General features: G+C 38.1%; 1 protein-coding gene across 1 annotated transcript; it reads left to right on the top strand.

Moving 5' to 3' along the window:
* The first annotated feature begins 320 nt into the window (after positions 1 to 320).
* LOC126473280 (probable dimethyladenosine transferase) lies at positions 321 to 18,807 on the top strand. Its single transcript, XM_050100235.1, has 6 exons — positions 321 to 510; positions 15,495 to 15,681; positions 15,796 to 16,099; positions 16,198 to 16,419; positions 18,266 to 18,372; positions 18,482 to 18,807. The coding sequence occupies exons 1-6, from the start codon at positions 453 to 455 to the stop codon at positions 18,522 to 18,524; spliced, it is 921 nt and encodes a 306-aa protein (XP_049956192.1). The 5' UTR covers positions 321 to 452; the 3' UTR covers positions 18,525 to 18,807.
* Positions 18,808 to 20,009: the final 1,202 nt, after the last annotated feature.

The raw sequence follows: 20,009 nt of genomic DNA, 5'->3' as shown, positions 1-20,009 counted from the left end.
ACGCCAAATGTTACTTTGTTATAATTGCTTATCCTTTTAACTTATGTTGACTAAAAAGTGTGTATGCTTGAAGCCTAAATAGAAAAATATTAAATAACGCAGCTTCTCTGATTTACTGCTGTGTTCTGTACTGTTCGTTCCTGCAGTTCCAAATGAGAGGAATCCAATTTTGTTTCTATGATATCAGTAACGATCTACAGCCGCCTGCATTAGAGGCGGCTGTGGACGAGCATATTCTTCGATGTATTCGTTCCAAAGAGGAGTAAATAGTATATCTTTGATTGGGACTTATGTCTTTGAAGTATTCTGTTGATAAAATCTTTGGTGACAAACACTGTTTACAGGGGTGTGCATTTGTTTATGTTGTCTATAATGTTTCACGTGGTGAGGTGACTGGCCGTGATTGCGTAGGATAAATTTTATGCAACGAAGTTAGCTTAAAACCAAGCACAATGCCGAAGATAAAGGCAGAGAAGAAGACAAGGCAGCATCAGCTGGTTGCCAAACAGGGTAAGGCATTCCATAAGTTGGAAGAGGGATCGAGGTTTTAAGTACTGAGTTAGAACAGCTGTCAGTTTTGTGAGTAGTGTAATGTGCATGTTGTACACATACCTGACGATCTCTACTTTTGCGTGTCTTTATCTGAGATTGTGTTTCTGTATTTGTGTATTTTCGGTCAAACTATTTCGCTAGTGTTCTTGTCTATAACGTGACATGTTTTTGAGTTGTCCAGTATCTGCGAGAGAGGCATTACAAGGCTTCGACACGTCTTTAATATTCCATGGCATCAACTGTTGATATTGTATTAAGATTTATAGCGTTGCCATGTTAATGATGCCGTCAGTCAATCTGTGCAGTGACGCATTGTTCATTATTCCCAGGCTTGGTTTGGAAGCTGTGCGTATCAGATTAACACATAATCATATGATAAAAAAGTAGTATCCGTTAGACTTTTTGCCTCATTCATCACTGAATAGTAAAGTATGCTGTTAGGGTATTGCCTGCTGGTAAAAGACTGTAGACTTGAAGCAGTCCTTATGAGGACTACCGTCGTTGAAGTTACAGTAATTATCATCATGTATTATTATTGCCATTCTTGCAAACTAATTTAAGCAACCAAAGAAAACACATTCATAAATGTATACGAATATTCGTTTTTGTTTTTGGGTCAGGTAGCCTATCCAATATGAGCAGTTTGATGCATATTACGCATGTCTGTCATGTGTAAACCATAATATGTGCAAGGAGTTGTCCAATATGTAACTTCTACTGGTATATTGTTATCCAGTATCGGACACACAGCATTTTTAAAACATGATTATGACTTACATTTTTCAGCATATTAGCATCTGCATTTCTGCAGTTTTTTGACCTTCACTGTTTAATTGTCTGGTTCATGTCAGTGCTCACTTACAGAGTTCTCTTCTGAGATGGTGTTTATCAATCTCGAATGCTTATGGTCTTTAGTAGCATGAAAAATTGAGAAGATTCAGATAAGAGCTAAGTGGATTGGGGTCGACAGAAGCGTCCGATCCTACGCGTCGGCTTTGACCCGTGACGTAAGGGTGTTGTGTGTGACGTCATGACGGTGCGGAGTTTGGTTTGAGTGTGGCTGTCTCCAGTTCTGTTTTATCTTATTTTATTTACTTTTCTGATCTGTTCGTTCTATCCCGTGAGATTTTTTTTTTTTAAAAAGACAAAAAACACTAATCAGCTACTGAAGCATCTTTATCTTCTATGGGTTGCAGGGGTTACGACCCCTGGGGAGGTGGGTGGGTATTCATGCATGGCTGTCTTCACTTACACGTTGTAGCTACATAAGGCGTCTAAATTTGTTTATATTTAGTTCTCCCCCCACCCAAAACACCCCATTTCCCGCACTTGTCCCGTTAGTGTCATTACACTTGTGGTAAGTGTGTGTGTTTGTTTTTGTTTCCGCTATATTTGTGACGTCATGGGTCAAAGCAGACGGGTGGGATCGGACGCTTCCGTATTTCCGTGAATTGTCATGAGTTCAGTTGAGACAAGGACAGCACATAAATATGCAGCACATTCAGTGTGATACACAACAAAAAAAACACATACATAAACTACAGACAGAATTACTCTTGCAATTCTGATACAAGACATTACAAGATGATGTGAAAAAAATATTCTCCCTCCTACATACATATTATCCACCTGTGGCATACCTCATACCCATCACTGCACTGGGATGAAGTCATGCTGACCCATCTCCAAATTGAACACAACCCATTAACTCATTGCTTCATACCCCAATTAGAGGAGTCCCCAGTCTGTGATGCCTCTGGTGTACAAATAAGTGTACACCTCATTTTACCTGAGTTTACGTCATATTTTTATGAGAAGTTGGAGTTGGTGGTGGTGGTGGTGGTGGTGGTGGTAGTCTTCAGTCCAGAGGCTGCTTTGATGCAGCTCTCCATGCTATTGTATCCTGTGCAAGCTTCTTCATCTCCCAGTACCTACTGCAAGCTACATCCTTCTGAATCTGTTTAGTGTAGTCATCTCTTGGTCTCCCTCTACGATTTTTACCCTCCACGCTGCCCTCCAATATTAAGTTGGTGATCCCTTGATGCGTCATTAGAATTCTTCTGTAGCACCACATTGCGAAAGCTGCTGTTCTCTTCTCGCATAAACTATTTATTGTCCTTGTTTCACTGCCATACACGGCTACACTCCATACAAATACTTTCAGAAAAATTCCTGACACTTAATTCTATACTTGGTGTCAACAAATTTCTCTTCTTCAGAAACGCTTTCCTTGCCATTACCAGTCTACATTTTATATCCTCTCTACTCCAGCTATCATCAGTTATTTTGCTCCTCAAATAGCAAAACTCATTTACTACTTTAAGCATCTCATTTCCTAATCTAATTCCCCCAGCATCACCTGATTTAATTAGATTACATTCCGTTATCCTTGTTTTGCTTTTGTTGATGTTCATCTTATATCCTCCTTGCAACGCACTGTCTGTTCCCTTCAGCTGCTCTTCCAGGTCCTTTGCTGTTTCTGACAGAATTACAATGTCATCGGCAAGCCTCAAAGTTTTTATTTCTTCTCCATGGATTTTAATTCCTACTCCGAATTTTTCTTTTGTTTCTTTTACTGCTTGCTCAATATACAGGTTGAATAACATCGGGGATAGGCTACAACCCTGTCTCACCCCCTTCCCAACCACTGCTTCCCTATCATGCCCCTCAACTCTTATAACTGCCATCAGGTTTCTGTACAAATTGTAAATAGCCTTTTGCTTCCTGTGTTTTATCCCTGCCACCTTCAGAATTTGAAAGAGAGTATTCCAGTCAACATTGTCAAAAGCTTTCTGTAAGTCTACAAATGCTAGAAATGTAGGTTTGCCTTTCCTTGATTTATTTTCTGAGATAAGTCGTAGGGTCAGTATTGCCTCACGTGTTCCAACATTTCTACAGAATCGTAACTGATCTTCCCCAAGGCGAGTTTCTACCAGTTTTTCCATTCGTCTGTAAAAGAGTCGTGTTAGTATTTTGCAGCCGTGGCTTATTAAACTGATAGTTTGGTAATTTTCTCATAGATTGTCAACACCTGCTTTCTTTGGGATTGGAATTATTATATTATTCTTGAAGTCTGAGGGTATTTCGCCTGTCTCATACATCTTGCTCACTAGATGGTAGAGTTTTGTCAGGACTGGGTCTCACAAGGCTATCAGTAGTTCTAATGGAATGTTGACTACTCCCGGGGCCTTGTTTTGACTTAGGTCTTTCAGCGCTCTGTCAAGCTCTTCGCTCAGTATTGTATCTCCCATTTCATCTTCATCTACATCCTCTTCCATTTCCATAATATTGTCCTCAAGAATATTGCCCTGGTATAGACATGCCGTATATTCCTTCCACCTTTCTGCTTTCCCTTCGTTGCTTAGAACTGGGTTTCCATCTGAGCTCTTGATATTCATACAAGTTGTTCTCCTTTCGCCAAAGGTCTCTTTACTTTTTCTGTAGGCAGTATCTATCTTACCCCTAGTGAGATAAGCCTCTACATCCTTACATTTGTCCTCTAGCTATCCCCGCTTTAGCCATTTGGCACTTCCTGTTAATCTCGTTTTTGAGATGTTTATATTCCTTTTTGCCTGCTCTATTTACTGCATTTTTGTATTTTCTCCTTTCATCAATTAAATTCGATATCTCTTCTGTTACCCAAGGATTTCTATTACCCCTCGTCTTTTTACCTACTTGATTCTCTGGTGCCTTCACCATTTCATCTCTCAAAGCTGCCCATTCTTCTTCTACTGTATTTCTTTCCCCCATTCTTGTCAATTGTTACCTAATGCTCTTCCTGAAACTCTCTACAACCTCTGGTTGTATCAGTTTATCTAGGTGCCATCTCTTTAAATTTCCACCTTTTTGTAGTTCCTTCAGTTTTAATCTACAGTTCATAACCAATATATTGTGGTGAGAGTCCACATCTGCCCCTGGAAATGTCTTACAATTTAAAACTCGGTTCCTAAATCACTGTCGTAACATTATATAATCTACCTGATACCTTCCAGTATCTCTAGGCTTCTTCCATGTATACAACCTTCATTAATGATTCTTGAACCAAGTGTTAGCTATGATTAAGTTATGCTCTGTGCAGAATTCTACCAGGCAGCTTCCTCTTTCATTCCTTATCCCCATTCGATATTCACCTACTACGTTCCCTTCTCTTCCTTTTCCTACTATCGAATTCCAGTACCCGTGACTATTAAATTTTCATCTCCCTTCAGTATCTGAATAATTTCTTTTATCTCATCGTACATTTCATCTATCTCTTCATCATCTGCATAGTTAGTTGGCATATAAACTTGTACTACAGTGGTAGGCATGGGCTTCGTATCTATCTTGGCGACAATAATTCGATCACTGTGCTGTTTGTAATAGCTTACCAGCATTCCAATTTTTTTTTATTCATTATTAAACATACCCCTGCATTACCTGTGTTTGATTTTCTATTTATAACCCTGTATTCACCTGACCAGAAGTCTTATTCCTCCTGCCACCGAACTTCACTAATTCCCACATTCTCTAACTTTAACCTATCCATTTCCCTTTTTAAATTTTCTAACCTACCTGCCCAATTAAGGGGTCTGACATTCCATGTTCCAATCCATAGAACAGCAGTTTTCTTTCTCTTGAGAACAACGTCCTCCGGAGTATTTTACACAAGAGGACACCATCATCATTTAACCATACAGTAAAGCTGCATGCCTTCGGGAAAAATTACGGCTGTGGTTTCCCCTTGCTTTCAGTCGTTTGCAGTACCAGCACAGCAAGGCTGTTTTGATTAGTGTTACAGGGCCAGATGAGTCAATCATCCAGACTGTTGCCACTACAACTACTGAAAATGCTCCTGCCCCTCTTCAGGAACCACACGTTTGTCTGGCCTCTCAACAGATACCCCTCCATTGTGGTTGCACCTATGGTACGGCTATCTGTAGTATCGCTGAGGCACGCAAGCCTCCCCACCAACGGCAAGGTCCATGGTTCATGGGAGGTGGCACACAATAGTATAATGACTAAATCATCTCGTCACTCCTCCTACAAATGCCCCATTTATCTGCTTCTTTATAATTTATGTTAAAATTAAGTAAGTGTGGCCTTATGTGGGGCATACTAAATATAATTTCCCTATTCATCATCCAAGAATGTAGTAGCATGGATGATGGAGGGATGAGCATAATTGATACTGTTTTGGAATGTTTTTCATTACACTGACATGCATAATTTAAATGTAGATTACATATTTGGTAGTTGTCACCTCTGCATCTATGTTACAGAAATGGGCTGGGTTAATTTCAGTTAAACTGTATTGTTTGTTATCTACTTCAGAACCAAAATTTTACCAGAAGAAAAATGAGGCTTTGATTGCAAGTTCCTTAATCTCGATTCAGTTGTTAAGCAGAACACAGCATATAATTGTTACAGAAGTGTTGATTTTAATTACACACGCATACATTTTAAGCAAAATTGAAAGTTGAGATTCCACCCATGGATTTGTCCCTTGAGGTCACGAATATGGCACACACTTCTGATTGTATTTCAGATGTGAGCATGATGTCACTCATTACACCCGTGAACAAACAGAAATAACACATGAAGTGTTTAATTCCAGCAATAGAGTGAAACTAACAGGACAGCTGTGGGAAGTAGGACATTTTTGGTGGAGACAAATTAAATATATGACAGTAAGACTAACATCACCATTCCAAAACAGGTATTAACCCACAATTTAAGCACACAAAATTCTGAACATTAACACAACTTCAAAACATTTGTATCATAAATTCTGCTTGGCCTATACAGTTCAAACAAAGACCAAAGCACTATTAACCCACACAACTTGAAAACCCACCACCTCAAATTTCACTCCTACATAGCTCCAACAAAGACCTCAATACCAGGAACCCTCAAACAATTTGAAAACCTAGTATCACAAATTTCATTTGACCTGTATAGTTCACACGAAGCCTGCAGTTCCAAAAACGAAATGCACACAAATCATCAAATCTGTTATTGAAACCTTCTATTACCCTATCTGTCTAAAACAAAGTCCACAGTAAAACAAACCAAAACTCAGTCTTGTAACTAATACCAAAAACGTAACTTAACCAACAATGATAAACCAATATCCACAATACCTAATAATCACAATCCAACACACTTGTGGGACACTAAAAAAACAAATCCTGAAATTTGTGAAAATTAGCATCATCTCCAGTTTCAATAAACACAAACAACTATTTACATAAACATGCATACCATACATATTACAATACAAAGCAAATAAAGCCACAAAAACAGTTATCAGCCATAACCACCGTCCCATAAATCTAGGTCGTCCCCCCCCCCACCCCCCCCACCCGCACACACACACACACACACACACAAAATCATCTGCAGTTGGTCTGAATAACTGTAGGAACTTGATGGCAGACAACACAATGTCACCCATTGCGGCAAGCAATGGCCTACTTATAAATTTCTGCGTCGTATCCATAGCTAAGAGAAAAATAATATTGAGTCCCTCACAATAATAAATATGTGGTACACATTCCAAACAGAAACACAAATCTATCAGCCACAATAGCTAAAATCGTAGTAACTCACTATCAAACCAACACTGACTCTTCCATTAACAACCTGACACACACAATGTTTAATGTCTCACTAACATATCTAACAAACATCTGTGAAACATAAACATCAAACACAAGCGGGTGTCACCACACCATCTACAAACACAGTTCCATCACAGTCAAAGCAAACTTGTGGATTTGAACTTTTGGTAGACCATAGATTTGTACCTAGCCACAAAAGTAGTTCAGAGAACTGCATAATTCCACTGTGCTAAGTTTGTGCAGTGTACAGTAGGGGTGACATTCACTTCTTTAATCCTGTTTTAGCTTTTCATGGATTCCCTGAATCATTTCATGTGAATGCTGGCAGAGATCCCCGCAGCAACTTTATTTAAAATAGCTAATTTTCTTCTCAAATGGTTTCAGTGCTTTCTAGTTTTTCTTGCTTCCCGTTGGTGTCACACCACATGTTTTCTGTCATTTACCCAGCACATTTCTTTCTGTTTAAAGCCACATCTTTATCAGGTGGAAATTATTGACCCTTTAAAAAAAAACAAAAAAAACAAAAAAAAACAAAAAAAAAACTCTGGCATTCTGCAATTTCCCTTTCAAGTTACATCCCCTGCAATTGAGACGTTCAGTCATTACCTTAATATTTTTCTATCCTGTGCTCCTCTCGTCTATTTGTTTAGTGTTTTGTGACAATTTATTATCACTATTTAATATTATGTGATTTTTCTGAATGTAATTGATGATTGATGTATTTGATTTGGATGTAGACACTGTAACAATCCATTACAAAAAGTTGTGTTAAACTTCCAATATACGAGGGTGGATTGAAAAGTTCTCGAAAAGGAACAGAAAAAAAGTAGTACATCACCGAAACTTTTTTTTATTTTTCATTGTAATCTCCTTGTAGATTAATGCACTTGGTTCAATGATGTCCCAAATCTCAAAAATGAGTTTCCATCAGGCCTGCAAAATAGTTGTCAACTTCAGCTATCAGTTCTTCGCTTGAATTGAATCTTCATCCACCAAGAAAAATTTTCAGTTTTGGGAAGAGATGGAAGTCTGATGGAGCAATATCAGGTGAATAAGGTGGTTGTGGCAACAATTAATACCTTAGTTCATGTAATTTTGCCATAACGACAGCACATGTGTTTTTGACCCAGCGTCAACAGTTGCCGAACCCATCTTGCAGATAATTTTTTCATTTCCAATTCTTCAGTTAAAATGTGATATACCCTTTCGGATGACATCTGGCAAGCATGAACAATTTCACGCACTTTCAATCAGCGATCCTCCATGACCATTTTGTGCACTTTTGCAATGATTTCTGGATTAATGACACATCTTGGCTGACCACTACGCAGATCATCATCTAAGCTCTCCTGACCAAATTTAAATTCGTTTGTCCACTTGGCAACAGTTGAATATGAAGGAGCAGAGTCCACCAGTGTATTCTGGAAATTGGCATGAATGTCCTTTGCTTTCATATCTTTCTTTAAGAAGTACTTCATCACAGCTCAAATCTCGATTTTTTTCGATCTTCGCAAATCACTATGCGGGAACAACAACGGAGCCATGTCACCGCCACAGCTGTCTACCAAGAGTACTGACGTGGCATTTGTTTTCAGGCAACAGTCATTGAGTATCACATGAACAACTCGTTGCACTGGCCCTGACCCCTCGTGGTGATTCCGAGAATTTTTCAAACCACCGTCGTAAACTGATTTTGTATTTTATTGTAGTTCATGAAGCTTTTTACAAATACTGATACAACTTGTTTCACTGCAGCCATACAGTTGGAGTCTGACAAGTACACTTATAAAAAAGCATATACCGCGTTTTGACCAAATTTCGTTCTGTATTACAACTTTTCACAAATACATCAATTCTGGCAAACAAAGTTATTCTGTTCTCGTGATATAGTATCACACTAGCTCAAAAGAAACTTGACTCTGCTCTGTGTGCGCTCAGCCACCCCGCTGTTTATTCATATATTGGATGACAATGATTATTTCACATGACATTATTGACATGATTGAGACAATGGGTCTACAATTAATTTTTACATCTCTAAGAGTCCACATATACAGTTTTGTTGTAAAAAAATATTAACATGCTTAATGTGAATTAAATGCCCACAAATAGACGTTTTTAAAACAAAGTCTAGCAAAATGTGTGTCTAAAGCAATCAACTTAGAAAAACTCCAATTTTTATCTTAATTACATTATGATTTTTGATGCTATCATGTTTGTAAGACATTGTTTGGGTAACTGAGATTAAACAATTTTTGTTTCCAAAGGAACTGATGCTAACCCTATTTCCTAGACTATTCTAAGGAATCAGTTTTACTTAAGATAAAGATGATTTGATATCCAGCAGTAACCCTTTTTTACCATAATGACAATTGTAAACTCATATGCTAGTAAAATTAAGAATGGCAGTGTTGACAATAATTCACAAAACAGTCATTCAATTCACAAACTGTGTATCACGATGTGCCTCAGTTCAGGCATCGATCACTTCACTATAGGGTTTTCCGGCATGCCACATAATAATACCACACTTTTAATTTGGTGGACTGTGCACTGAATCCCAATCTTGGTACCAGTCAATAGTTTGTCATTCTGTTCACGTTGTTCCTCTTCTTATCCTTTTATAACTTAAGTGAAGCAGTCATCAATCTGAAGATTGTTTTGAACACCACAGTGCTTTACTGGGCATGGTCCTGTTGGAGTTAGTATGCAGCTGCATTTCTCCAACCTTTGAGCCGACTTATCTCGTCAGTTACAGGGGGCATAAAGTGTAATATGGATGCCAAAGCACAGTGCAACTCTGCATTTTTCCCATTAACAAACACAAGTGAAAGAAGTTGCAAGCAACAGATAAAAATTCTAGGATTGATCAAGGATCGAATTCAAGACTTTTGAATTTGTACTCTGGCACTGAGCCACCAAGCCACATCTAGGGAATGTTAAAAAAAGTTTCAGAACTTAAGCTGATGTAAAGGATGGATACAGTTACAGATTGCTATTATTAATTTTACATGTGAAGTAAGTAGAAGGTCATTGTTATGGTACCAGAGAGCCTCAATAGAATGAAGGTGATACCAAGTGGATGGCATCAAGTTTCTTCACTTAACGAAATAATATAATCATCACTGTGATTGATACTGTGGTATACATTCCAGTCTCTCTGTTCCTCTACAACTTTTGCCTTCTGTAGCTACCTCTAGTGCCATAATAGCTATTTCTTGATATTGTGACACATCTCCACTATTACAAAAGCTAGGATGGTGTTGTGTACTTTTAGGTGTATCTATCAGTAATGCTGAATGTTTAAAACATTTTATGTAAGTGCTCCAGCAGTTGGTTTCGTTAGGTCAAGCCAGTGCACTTGGTTAGCTGTACGTCAAACTTTTTCTTCTAACCTAAGGCCTTTCATGCACCACAGCAAAGTTAAATTTGATGTACCTTCAACACTGTGGAAATCAGACACACAATACTGGATGAGTTGGATGATGACGGATTAGTACTATATTTTATAGACTATGAGATGCAGTTCTTTGTTCGAGAAATTGCCTCCAGAAGTCAAGTGCATCAATGTTAAAAGTCCATTGTTTGATTTAAAATTTCTACCAGTCTTAAAAATGGCCATATATTCAATGCCGTAGGAAACCTATCTCTATCTGGCGTCACTGGATTCAACTGGCAGCAGCAGTGCACCAATGTGAAGAACATGATTTGCAGGGATTCACAAGCTTGCTAACACTATCTCCATCCCATCCCACCCAGCCATCATAGACCCAGAACACTGCCTATCCTATGATGTGTAATTGCAGTCTACGGTGCCAGTGAACTTGAATTGATAGTCATTTGTATCATCGGTAACAGTACAGTATTTTTGTTAGTAGCTAGTTTCGTAATGAAAAAATGATGTGGACTGTAAATTGAAAGTAATAACAAAGAACATGGAAACAGAACAGCTGTGTGACATTTTGGCCGTCCTCCAACAGAAAAAAACCATTTGGGATTGCTGGAGTAGTAAAGAAGAATTGGAAAAAAAAGAGCAAGACTAAATGTGCAAGTAGAGGACTGAATGCAAAGTGACGTATTGAAATGGATTCAAGGACACTGTCGAAATGGCATTGGAATTAATACAAAAAGTGATTCAAATACACACTCGTAAGCTAGTGCTACAGTGGGGCTTAAGAGACTTTAAGGGTATAGTTGGCTGGTGCTACAGATTTATGAAGGATCATGGACTTAGCAAGCAAACCAAAACCAAAATGTCTCAGAAAATGCTGCAAGAGTATGAAGAGAAAATACTATCTTTCCACTGCTTTATTATTTAACATCAAAACAAAAACAGTGTGGAACTAAGCCAGGTAGGGAATGTGGATGAAACTACTGGCATTTGATGTGTCAACTAACAGAACTGTTGCCTTGAAAAGCGCTAAAATTGTAGCTATAAAAACAAGTGGACATGATAAATGCACTACACTGTTAGCCTTTCATGCTACGCTGATGGTACTAAACTCAATCTGATGTTTCCAAATGCACAGTGCCAAAACCACTCAGCTAAGCAGGCGGACTGAGGAGTGGAACAAATGGATGATGGGTGAAACCCAACATGAATTCATACTGAAGGGAGCTTTAAAATTACCTACAATCAAACAAGTGTGCGAGTGGATAAAACAGCCGTGGTCTAGAGTGAGAGAAAACATTATTGTTAAACCTTTAAAGGAGTGCAGCATAAGCAATGCCCTCGATGCCAGTGAAGACCATATTATCGATGAAGAGGGCAACTATGACAATGGAGAGTAAGAAAAAGAAGAAAGTTCAAATGATGAATTTCAGGGATTTTAAAGATCAGTTCGGTTTTATAACTTAAGTCCTTTTTTTGTGCAGTATGGTAATACAAATGGTAAAAATGTTATTCTTTTAAACAATGCTTAAAATTTAAGATGTGTCTTACAGTCCGTAGCGTCTTATAGCCTGTAAAATACAGTACATGAAGCTCTGTGTGATGGTCTGTGCAGTAGGTTCATAGAAAAATAAATGTATTTGCTGTGAAGATAATAACATGCCCTTTAGGTATTAACCTCTAATTGTAAAATTTGGTAATAGAAATCAGTGGCATAAAGTGTGAAATTTAGTAGCCAAAAGCTACAGACTGGTGCATTTTATATGATATGAATTGTATTATTGTTAAAGTAAACTGCCCTAGTGTTTAAGGTACTGGACTTCTGGGAATGGTGGTTTCCCTAAACCACCTCAGGCTAATGCTGTGGTGATTCATCAAAGACAATTAATTTTATCCAAATGTACTTGGACTTCATATGTAAGGACCTCGGAAGGAGCATTAAATTTTTATTGTAAGATGTGTGTCTCTTCAGATTATGGTACAGAATTAATTATTGTTTCATTCTGAAGCTCTAACAGCCTCTGTGTTAGCAGAGTAAATTATGAGAAACCATGTCTGGCCTATTATGCAAGCTACTGTTCATTTTAATTCTCAAGCATATTTTAGCCGAAGGGAAATTAGGTTTAAAAGCATTTTACACTCATGTCGGGGGGGGGGGGGGGGGGGGGGGGGACGTGAACAAGTAGAGATATAATGTTCATATAAACAGGACATATGCGTTAGTATGTTCTGGAGAAATGATTAGCATTTGAACCATGTCGGCGTGTGGGTTCAGGTCAACATCAATTTCATGGTGAAACACCAGTTACCAGTAAAATGTGGCTGTGGCTGTGTCATCACTATAAACCAAAGGTAATTGATCAGTGTGACTTGAGCAAACATGCAGGATGCGTCACATGCATCACAGATGTATGCGCGACTGTACCTTCAAATCAGCGATTTTGAAAGAGGGCATCTTATTGACATGAGAGAATGTGATGCAGCCACCCAGGAAATTGCTGCGTGTGTGGAATGAAGTGTTTCAGCAGCGCAGCAGGTATTTGCAGAGTGGCTCACGAAAGGCTGTAGAACACTGTGAGATGGGTCAGATTGTACCACCCAGACTCCTTCCCCCCCCCCCCCCCCCTTTCCAAGAAAATCGACACCTCATCCAAATGGCATTGCAGGACAGACCTGCATCCTCTTCAGCTCTGGAACAACAGTGGAATAGTACAACACATGATACACTCAGAGGTAACAGTCCATTGCTGTTTATTATGGCATGGATTACATCTGCATCATCCAGTTGTCCGCCTACCTTTGATGAATTTACAGAAGCATGGAAGCATGCTAGATGGCAATGGTATATGGAATAATGTTACTGGGGACAGGAATGGCATCAGATAGTGTTTTTGGGTGATTCCAGGTTCTGTTTGTTTGAAAATGATGGCCACATTTTGGGTTGCCGCAACAGGGGAAATGGCATCACAGTGACAGGATTTGCACAAGACATGCAGTGCCAACTCAAGGCCTTATGATGTGGGGTGCTATTGGGTACAATCACATACCACAGTTGGTGCATGTTCAGGGCACTGTGAATAGTGTGACCTACGTGAATGACATCCTGCGACCTGTAGTCATATCCTTTCAGCACAACACCCCAGATGTCATTTTTCAGCAAGACAGTGCACAGCAACATGTTGCTGCCCGAATAAATACCTTCCTGGTGTCATGATGTCAGTCTTTTGCCCTGGCCCACTATGTCACCAGACTTGTTACCAATCAAAAATATGTGGAATATGTTGAAACAACGGGTGTAGCTTTGTAATCCAGTGCCAACAACCACAAGTGAACTTTGGAACCAGATGAATGCAGCATGAGTGGTTATACCGCAGGACACCATTTATGCCTTATACTTGTTGATGCCATCATGCGTGGAACAAGTTATCAGGGCCTATGGTGGATCCGATGCCTACTAGGCTACGGGACACGTGCCTGAGGTGACTGAAATGCTAGTGATTTCTCAGAACATACTAAAGTACACGTCTTGTGAATGTGGACATCCTGTCTCTAGTCGTTGAAGGTGTTCTGTTTTTTTGTGAACATGTGTATATGTCTGTTATGATTATTACCTTGTTTTTCTAGACTGTTAGGTTCTTTTAGGACTTTCTTTATGTTATGGCAAGCTATACATAGTGTCCCAGGAGAAATGGCCAATATCCCGGTATGTGACATAAACACTCATTTGAAAAAAAACTTCATATGGACATATCCCTATTCAGAATGGTTTCTGGTATAGAATATATTTAATGTACATTTGTTTTTAGGGTAGCAACACACATCTATGTGTCTTACTGTAATCACTAGATTGCTCATGGTAGTACAATTAACTGGTCGCAGTTATCACCAAACCTCAAGCCTTTAGATTTGTTTTTATGGGGTCGGGTGAAGTTTGAGTTGTGTTAATGAAAGGTGAATACACAATCTGAAGTGCTTGGTCACATCATGGACACTGCTGCCCTCATTAGGGAATGTGCAAAGGCATGCAAACAAGCAACATGACAGGTTTTCCGAAGAGTGAATAAATGCATTGAAGTTGATGGTTGAATATCTGAACATTTACTGTGAACTATACAACTGCTGTAATGTGACACGGACAATAATGTTTAGAGATGAGTGTGTTGAAAATACATGTTTTTCAAGTGATACTTCATAAAATACATGCTGTAATGCTTACTAACTGTTGTACATGTGTAAGACTGACAACGTGTTGAAAAGTACAGAAAATAAGTAACAGTTGACATGAAATGTGTTCTATCTTGGAAGGCGTATGTGTTTATGAAGTGTCTCCCTCCTCCCCCCCCCCCCCCCCCCTCCCTCAAATGATCGTTCTTGTTGTATCCCTGAATACAAACACACTGTACAACAATGCAAATGAGGTCTTATACAACCTTAAATTCTAGAAAATAAGTTAATAATCAAAACAGATGTAAAATGTTTTTAAACCTAATTTTGACTCTAAGAATCATGTAAAATAAATTTGCATTTTGCAGAACTTAATAAAAGTACTGACTGATGATAAGTCGGCTAAACATGTTGGGGGGGTTAAACTGAACAGTTGCTTGCATAATTGGTGGATCCAAATTCCTGTAATTTAATCTGCAAACACAGATGCTGTTAGAGTTTCAGAACCAAACAGTGATTAATTCTGTACTATAATTTGAAGAATGACTCATGTTGCAATAAAATTTAATGCTTCTTCAGAAGTGTAAATTTAATATTAATGTCACTTCTTAAGACTTTAGTTTATTGTTAGGACATGATCTGCCCAGAATCTCCACCACCACCACCTTTCCCTCCTAATACCTTTCTCTTGCCAAATAACAAACACATTTGTTATATTTCTTATACCCTCTTCCACACAGAAGAAAAATACGTTATATGGATGAATAATGATGGTTTCTTTCTTTCAGGAATTCTGTTCAACAAAGAATTTGGTCAACATATTTTGAAGAATCCTTTGATAATTCAAAGTATGATTGAAAAAGCTGCTCTAAGGCCTACTGATGTAGTGCTAGAAATTGGTCCAGGTACTGGAAATATGACTGTCAAACTTCTTGAAAGGGCTAAAAAAGTTATAGCCTGTGAAATAGATACACGGTAAGAGGAAATTCGTAATTATTCTATAAATTAAATGAATATGCATTGCCATATTAAAATTTACTTTAGCCATTTGATAAAGAAGGATATGTAATGTGATATTCTTGCTTTCAGTTTAGTTGCTGAACTGCAAAAAAGGGTACAAGGTACACCAATGCAATCTAAACTGCATATATTGATTGGTGATGTTCTAAAGTCAGACTTGCCATTCTTTGACTTGTGTGTGGCAAATATCCCGTATCAGATCTCATCACGTCTAGTTTTCAAGCTCCTTTTACACAGGCCATTCTTCCGTTGTGCAGTAATTATGTTCCAACGAGAATTTGCTCAAAGGCTTGTTGCAAAACCTGGTGATAAACTGTACTGTAGATTGTCCATTAACACTCAGCTCTTAGCAAGAGTGGATATGCTATTGAAGGTTTGTGTTCAAGACAAAATTATCTCACCATTTTATCATTGCAGAATCTAGTTCACACTCGTTTTTGAAAACAGTGTACCAAATAATATGTTTTGCAGGTAGGGAAGAACAATTTCAAGCCACCTCCAAAGGTGGAATCAAGTGTAGTTCGAATAGAGCCTAGAAATCCTCCGCCTCCCATCAATTTTACAGAGTGGGATGGGCTTACAAGAATTGCCTTCACAAGAAAGAATAAAACATTGGGTTCAGCATTTAAACAGTCATCAGTTCTTGCTGCACTTGAAAAGAATTACAAGATTCACTGTTCATTACACAACATAGTAAGTATCCTTGTTACTTCTGATATGCAGCCACCAAATTAAGACTAACAACATGCTAAATTCGAGGAAAAATAATTAAGACTGTGGAATATAAATAGGAGTCTTCATTTTGAATGCATGGTGTTGAGAATTATAGCTATATATTGTTTCAAGTGCAAATAAAGGTGGTGACAGCTAAAGGATAGTACAAGATCACAATGAAGAGTTGTGTGTGTGGCAGTGAAATACTATTTTTTAGTTAAATGTGCCTTTATTTTTGTGACATAGGCCCCTTTTAGGCCAAAAATGTCCAACATTTTTGTGGTAATTAGATTGTGTTCCTGAAGTGTGATTCTGGAAGGTATGCTATAACGTCTTTATTAGACCGAAACATTCTCTGTCTCCACATTTCTTTGGCTAACAAGAGAGATAAGACAGTGGCAAGACACTGGATTTATATATGTGATGATAGTAATTTAGATCTCCATCTGCACATCTTTTCTATGGTTTCCATAAGTCACTTAATGCGAGTTTCAGGATGGTTCCTTTGAAAGAGCATGAATGATTATGTTCCTGAATTCGAGCTTGTGCCTTAGCTCTAATGACCACGTTATCAATAGGACATCTAACCGAAATCTTTCTTCTTTTTTAGCTATAGGCTTTTTTAGCTGTCGGAATAAGTGTATGGTATAGGAAAAGAGATCTGTAAATTACAGTTGATGTTCCAAGTATTTGTACCTCAGATACCTCGATTTTAATGTTGCCATAGCTCCTTTCAGTGTCCTGATGAAAGGAAATATTTTTCTTTTGCTGTCCAGCATTTTCTTGTGTGTCTTTTCCACTCTGTGGATACACAAGACACATGTGGTATTGACTAGTTATTGATTTAAGCCAGTCATTTTTGACTTCCATAAATTTCTGGTCATAGCCTTTGTGTGAGAGAAGGTGGACTTACCCTTTTTGGTGCCAAATATCCAGCTACTGCTTTGATTGTTGTTTCAATTATATAATGAACTGGTGGGCTCATATCCCCAGTAACAAATCGCCACACAAAATAAGTTAGCCTTTTTCTTTCTATCACCCAGCATTCAACATATATGTGCCTGCATCTTGCATGAAGCTCATCATTCATATGGATTATTTTGAATAGAAACTATGCTGAAATGTGCTGACATTAACTGTTGTAAATTAAGAAGTTGATTCCTTATAAACCTTCACCAACTTTAATGCCGTTAGGTTGGTGTTAAGCTGTTCAAGACCCAACATTGCTCTGTGGTATTTCAGTTTACCCATCTGAACAAAATGTTGCTACCTTTAAAAGCTGCATGACAGACCTGTTCTGCATATCAAGTTGGCACTTGAAACTTTTTCACAGAGGTACTCCAAAAGTTCGTAGAACAGTGCTGCCCTGGGTGGAACTTGTCTTTCGTATTGCATGGAAAGGGTTTATCCATCTGCAGTGAATCACTTCATGTCGCTATTATGCACTCAGCACTGAAATAAGTTACCAGCCCTCCACAGTGAGGAAGCTTGTATGGCAAAAGCCAAAGTAATTTGCATCCAGTTTAAAACTCTTTTTTTCCTTGATTTGTCAAAATAAAGCTGGGGATAGGAGTTGGAGAAATGTTTCATTTTCCTTTAATTTCCAGTTTATTCATCTTCCATTTGTTACTCCTGTGTGCACAGCTGCTTACTCTCATCAAGTGTGTGCAATTCTTTGCTCTCATCACATGTAAATAGAAAAATATGACTTCCAAAACAAAATAGTAAACCATTGTTAATTTTACAAGCATGTTGTGGCTTTAGGGCTTCTTAGATTTATGTGAAAACTAAATTTTAAAACTAATATCACTTGCAATCATTTCAGACACTTCCAGACAAGTTTGACATAAAAGTGAAGATTGATGATATCCTCAAGCAAAATGATTTTGAAACAAAGAGAGCCCGAACCATGGATATTGATGACTTCATGAAGTAAGCATCTTGATATAGTGTTCTGTCTGCAGAGCCTCTTTATGTTGATAATTTTACTGTGGAACATTGCATATTTCTTTGCATCTTATAAATTGTGTCCATTTTCCAGGCTCTTACACGCATTCAATGTGGAAGGTGTACATTTTTCGTAGCAGTGGAATTTTTATATGTACGCGGGACAGTTGTCACCTGCATCACTCCTGTATAAAGTACACTTGTGGACACAGTGGCGTCTTCTTACATATGGTGCAGTGGACTTGGAAATATCATTTAAGATTTCTGAGTATATAATTATTTTTGTTATTAAGATCTGAGCACACATTGTGAGAACTTAAAAGTGAGCTCTTTGTGCCCAGTCTGTTGCTGCAGGTATCCAGTTGTCTAATAAAAAAAGGAAAGAACACTGTTTGGTTCCAGAAACATATAACCTGTAAAGTTAGTTCTAATGTTTTTTCCTTGCGTCAGCATTTGTCTAGTGTGTGGTATGAAGTCTCCCCCAAAACAGATTAATTCACATTGTAGGAAACTAAACTTTGAGGATATAAAAAGGTAAAAGATAAGGTTTCGAAGTAATGTTGTTATTCAAGTATTTTGTATAATTAAGCAGATAAAGTCTTTTTCAAGTGAACTTGTTCCAAAAAATTGCAGGGAGCTGCACAAGAAATACGCACTTCATCACATAAATACAACACTTCGAAGTGATCTTCATAAAATAACACCTGAAGCTGTAAGTAGAATCAGAAGTATCAGTAATCGGCTAATGAAACACTGATACATAATGCGTATATAAGCACAGAACGCTGTGTCTCTCTCTTGCTACCAGTCTCTTACCAATATAATTAGTTCATAGTTACTAAATTTTGTTGGGATATGGTAAGCATAGTCTTGCAGTGTAACTTATGATGCATAACTTAGTATTGAATTATGGAATTGATATAGGGACTATAAAACACAAATTCAATTAACAGGAATAAATATTTTTTCTTCCTAGGTTCAAAATATGTACAAATTATAAGCTGATAGTTATTAGTAACTAATATGTTCCATGACTCATGCTCATTCGTATGACCTGTCATTTCTTTCACATTTTCATAGGAATGTGTGACTATATGCTGGTCTTGCAAAGAAGTGTATTTTTCTTATGTCCAAATTGCACTTATCTCTAGGTTTCTGTGTTAATTATGCCATAAACTGTGGAAACAAAAAAATAATTTCTATAATTTTTGGATCTGTAATTGCAACACTAATGACCTAAAAGACTACCAAATGCAAGCCGTTGGCACAGCCGTATAAGAGTGGGCGGCTGTGAGTTGTAGCAAACAAGTTGCTTCCACAGTAGCTTGTTACTATATGCAGCCATACTGAGGTGGAACCTTTTGATACCTTGAAGGCAGATCAAAGTCTTATTGGCATATTAAAGTCTCTGCAGAATCCAAGTCTTACATTAAAATTAGTAACAAACTGGGAAGAAAATAAGTCTTACAGCCTTGCAAAGGAAGCAATGTGCAGCAATCAGACCAGCCAGATTCCAGGCTGCTGAGCAGCTGTGTGTGATAAAAAAAACCGTGACTTATGAAAGCACTGAGAGGCCCTATGTATTTCTGAACATTGAGCCCTTGATAAGCAATGCAATTAAG

The sequence above is a fragment of the Schistocerca serialis genome, chromosome 4, assembly GCF_023864345.2.
Source record: "Schistocerca serialis cubense isolate TAMUIC-IGC-003099 chromosome 4, iqSchSeri2.2, whole genome shotgun sequence".
Taxonomy (NCBI): domain Eukaryota; kingdom Metazoa; phylum Arthropoda; class Insecta; order Orthoptera; family Acrididae; genus Schistocerca; species Schistocerca serialis.
This window is presented reverse-complemented; position numbering and strand designations above follow the sequence as displayed.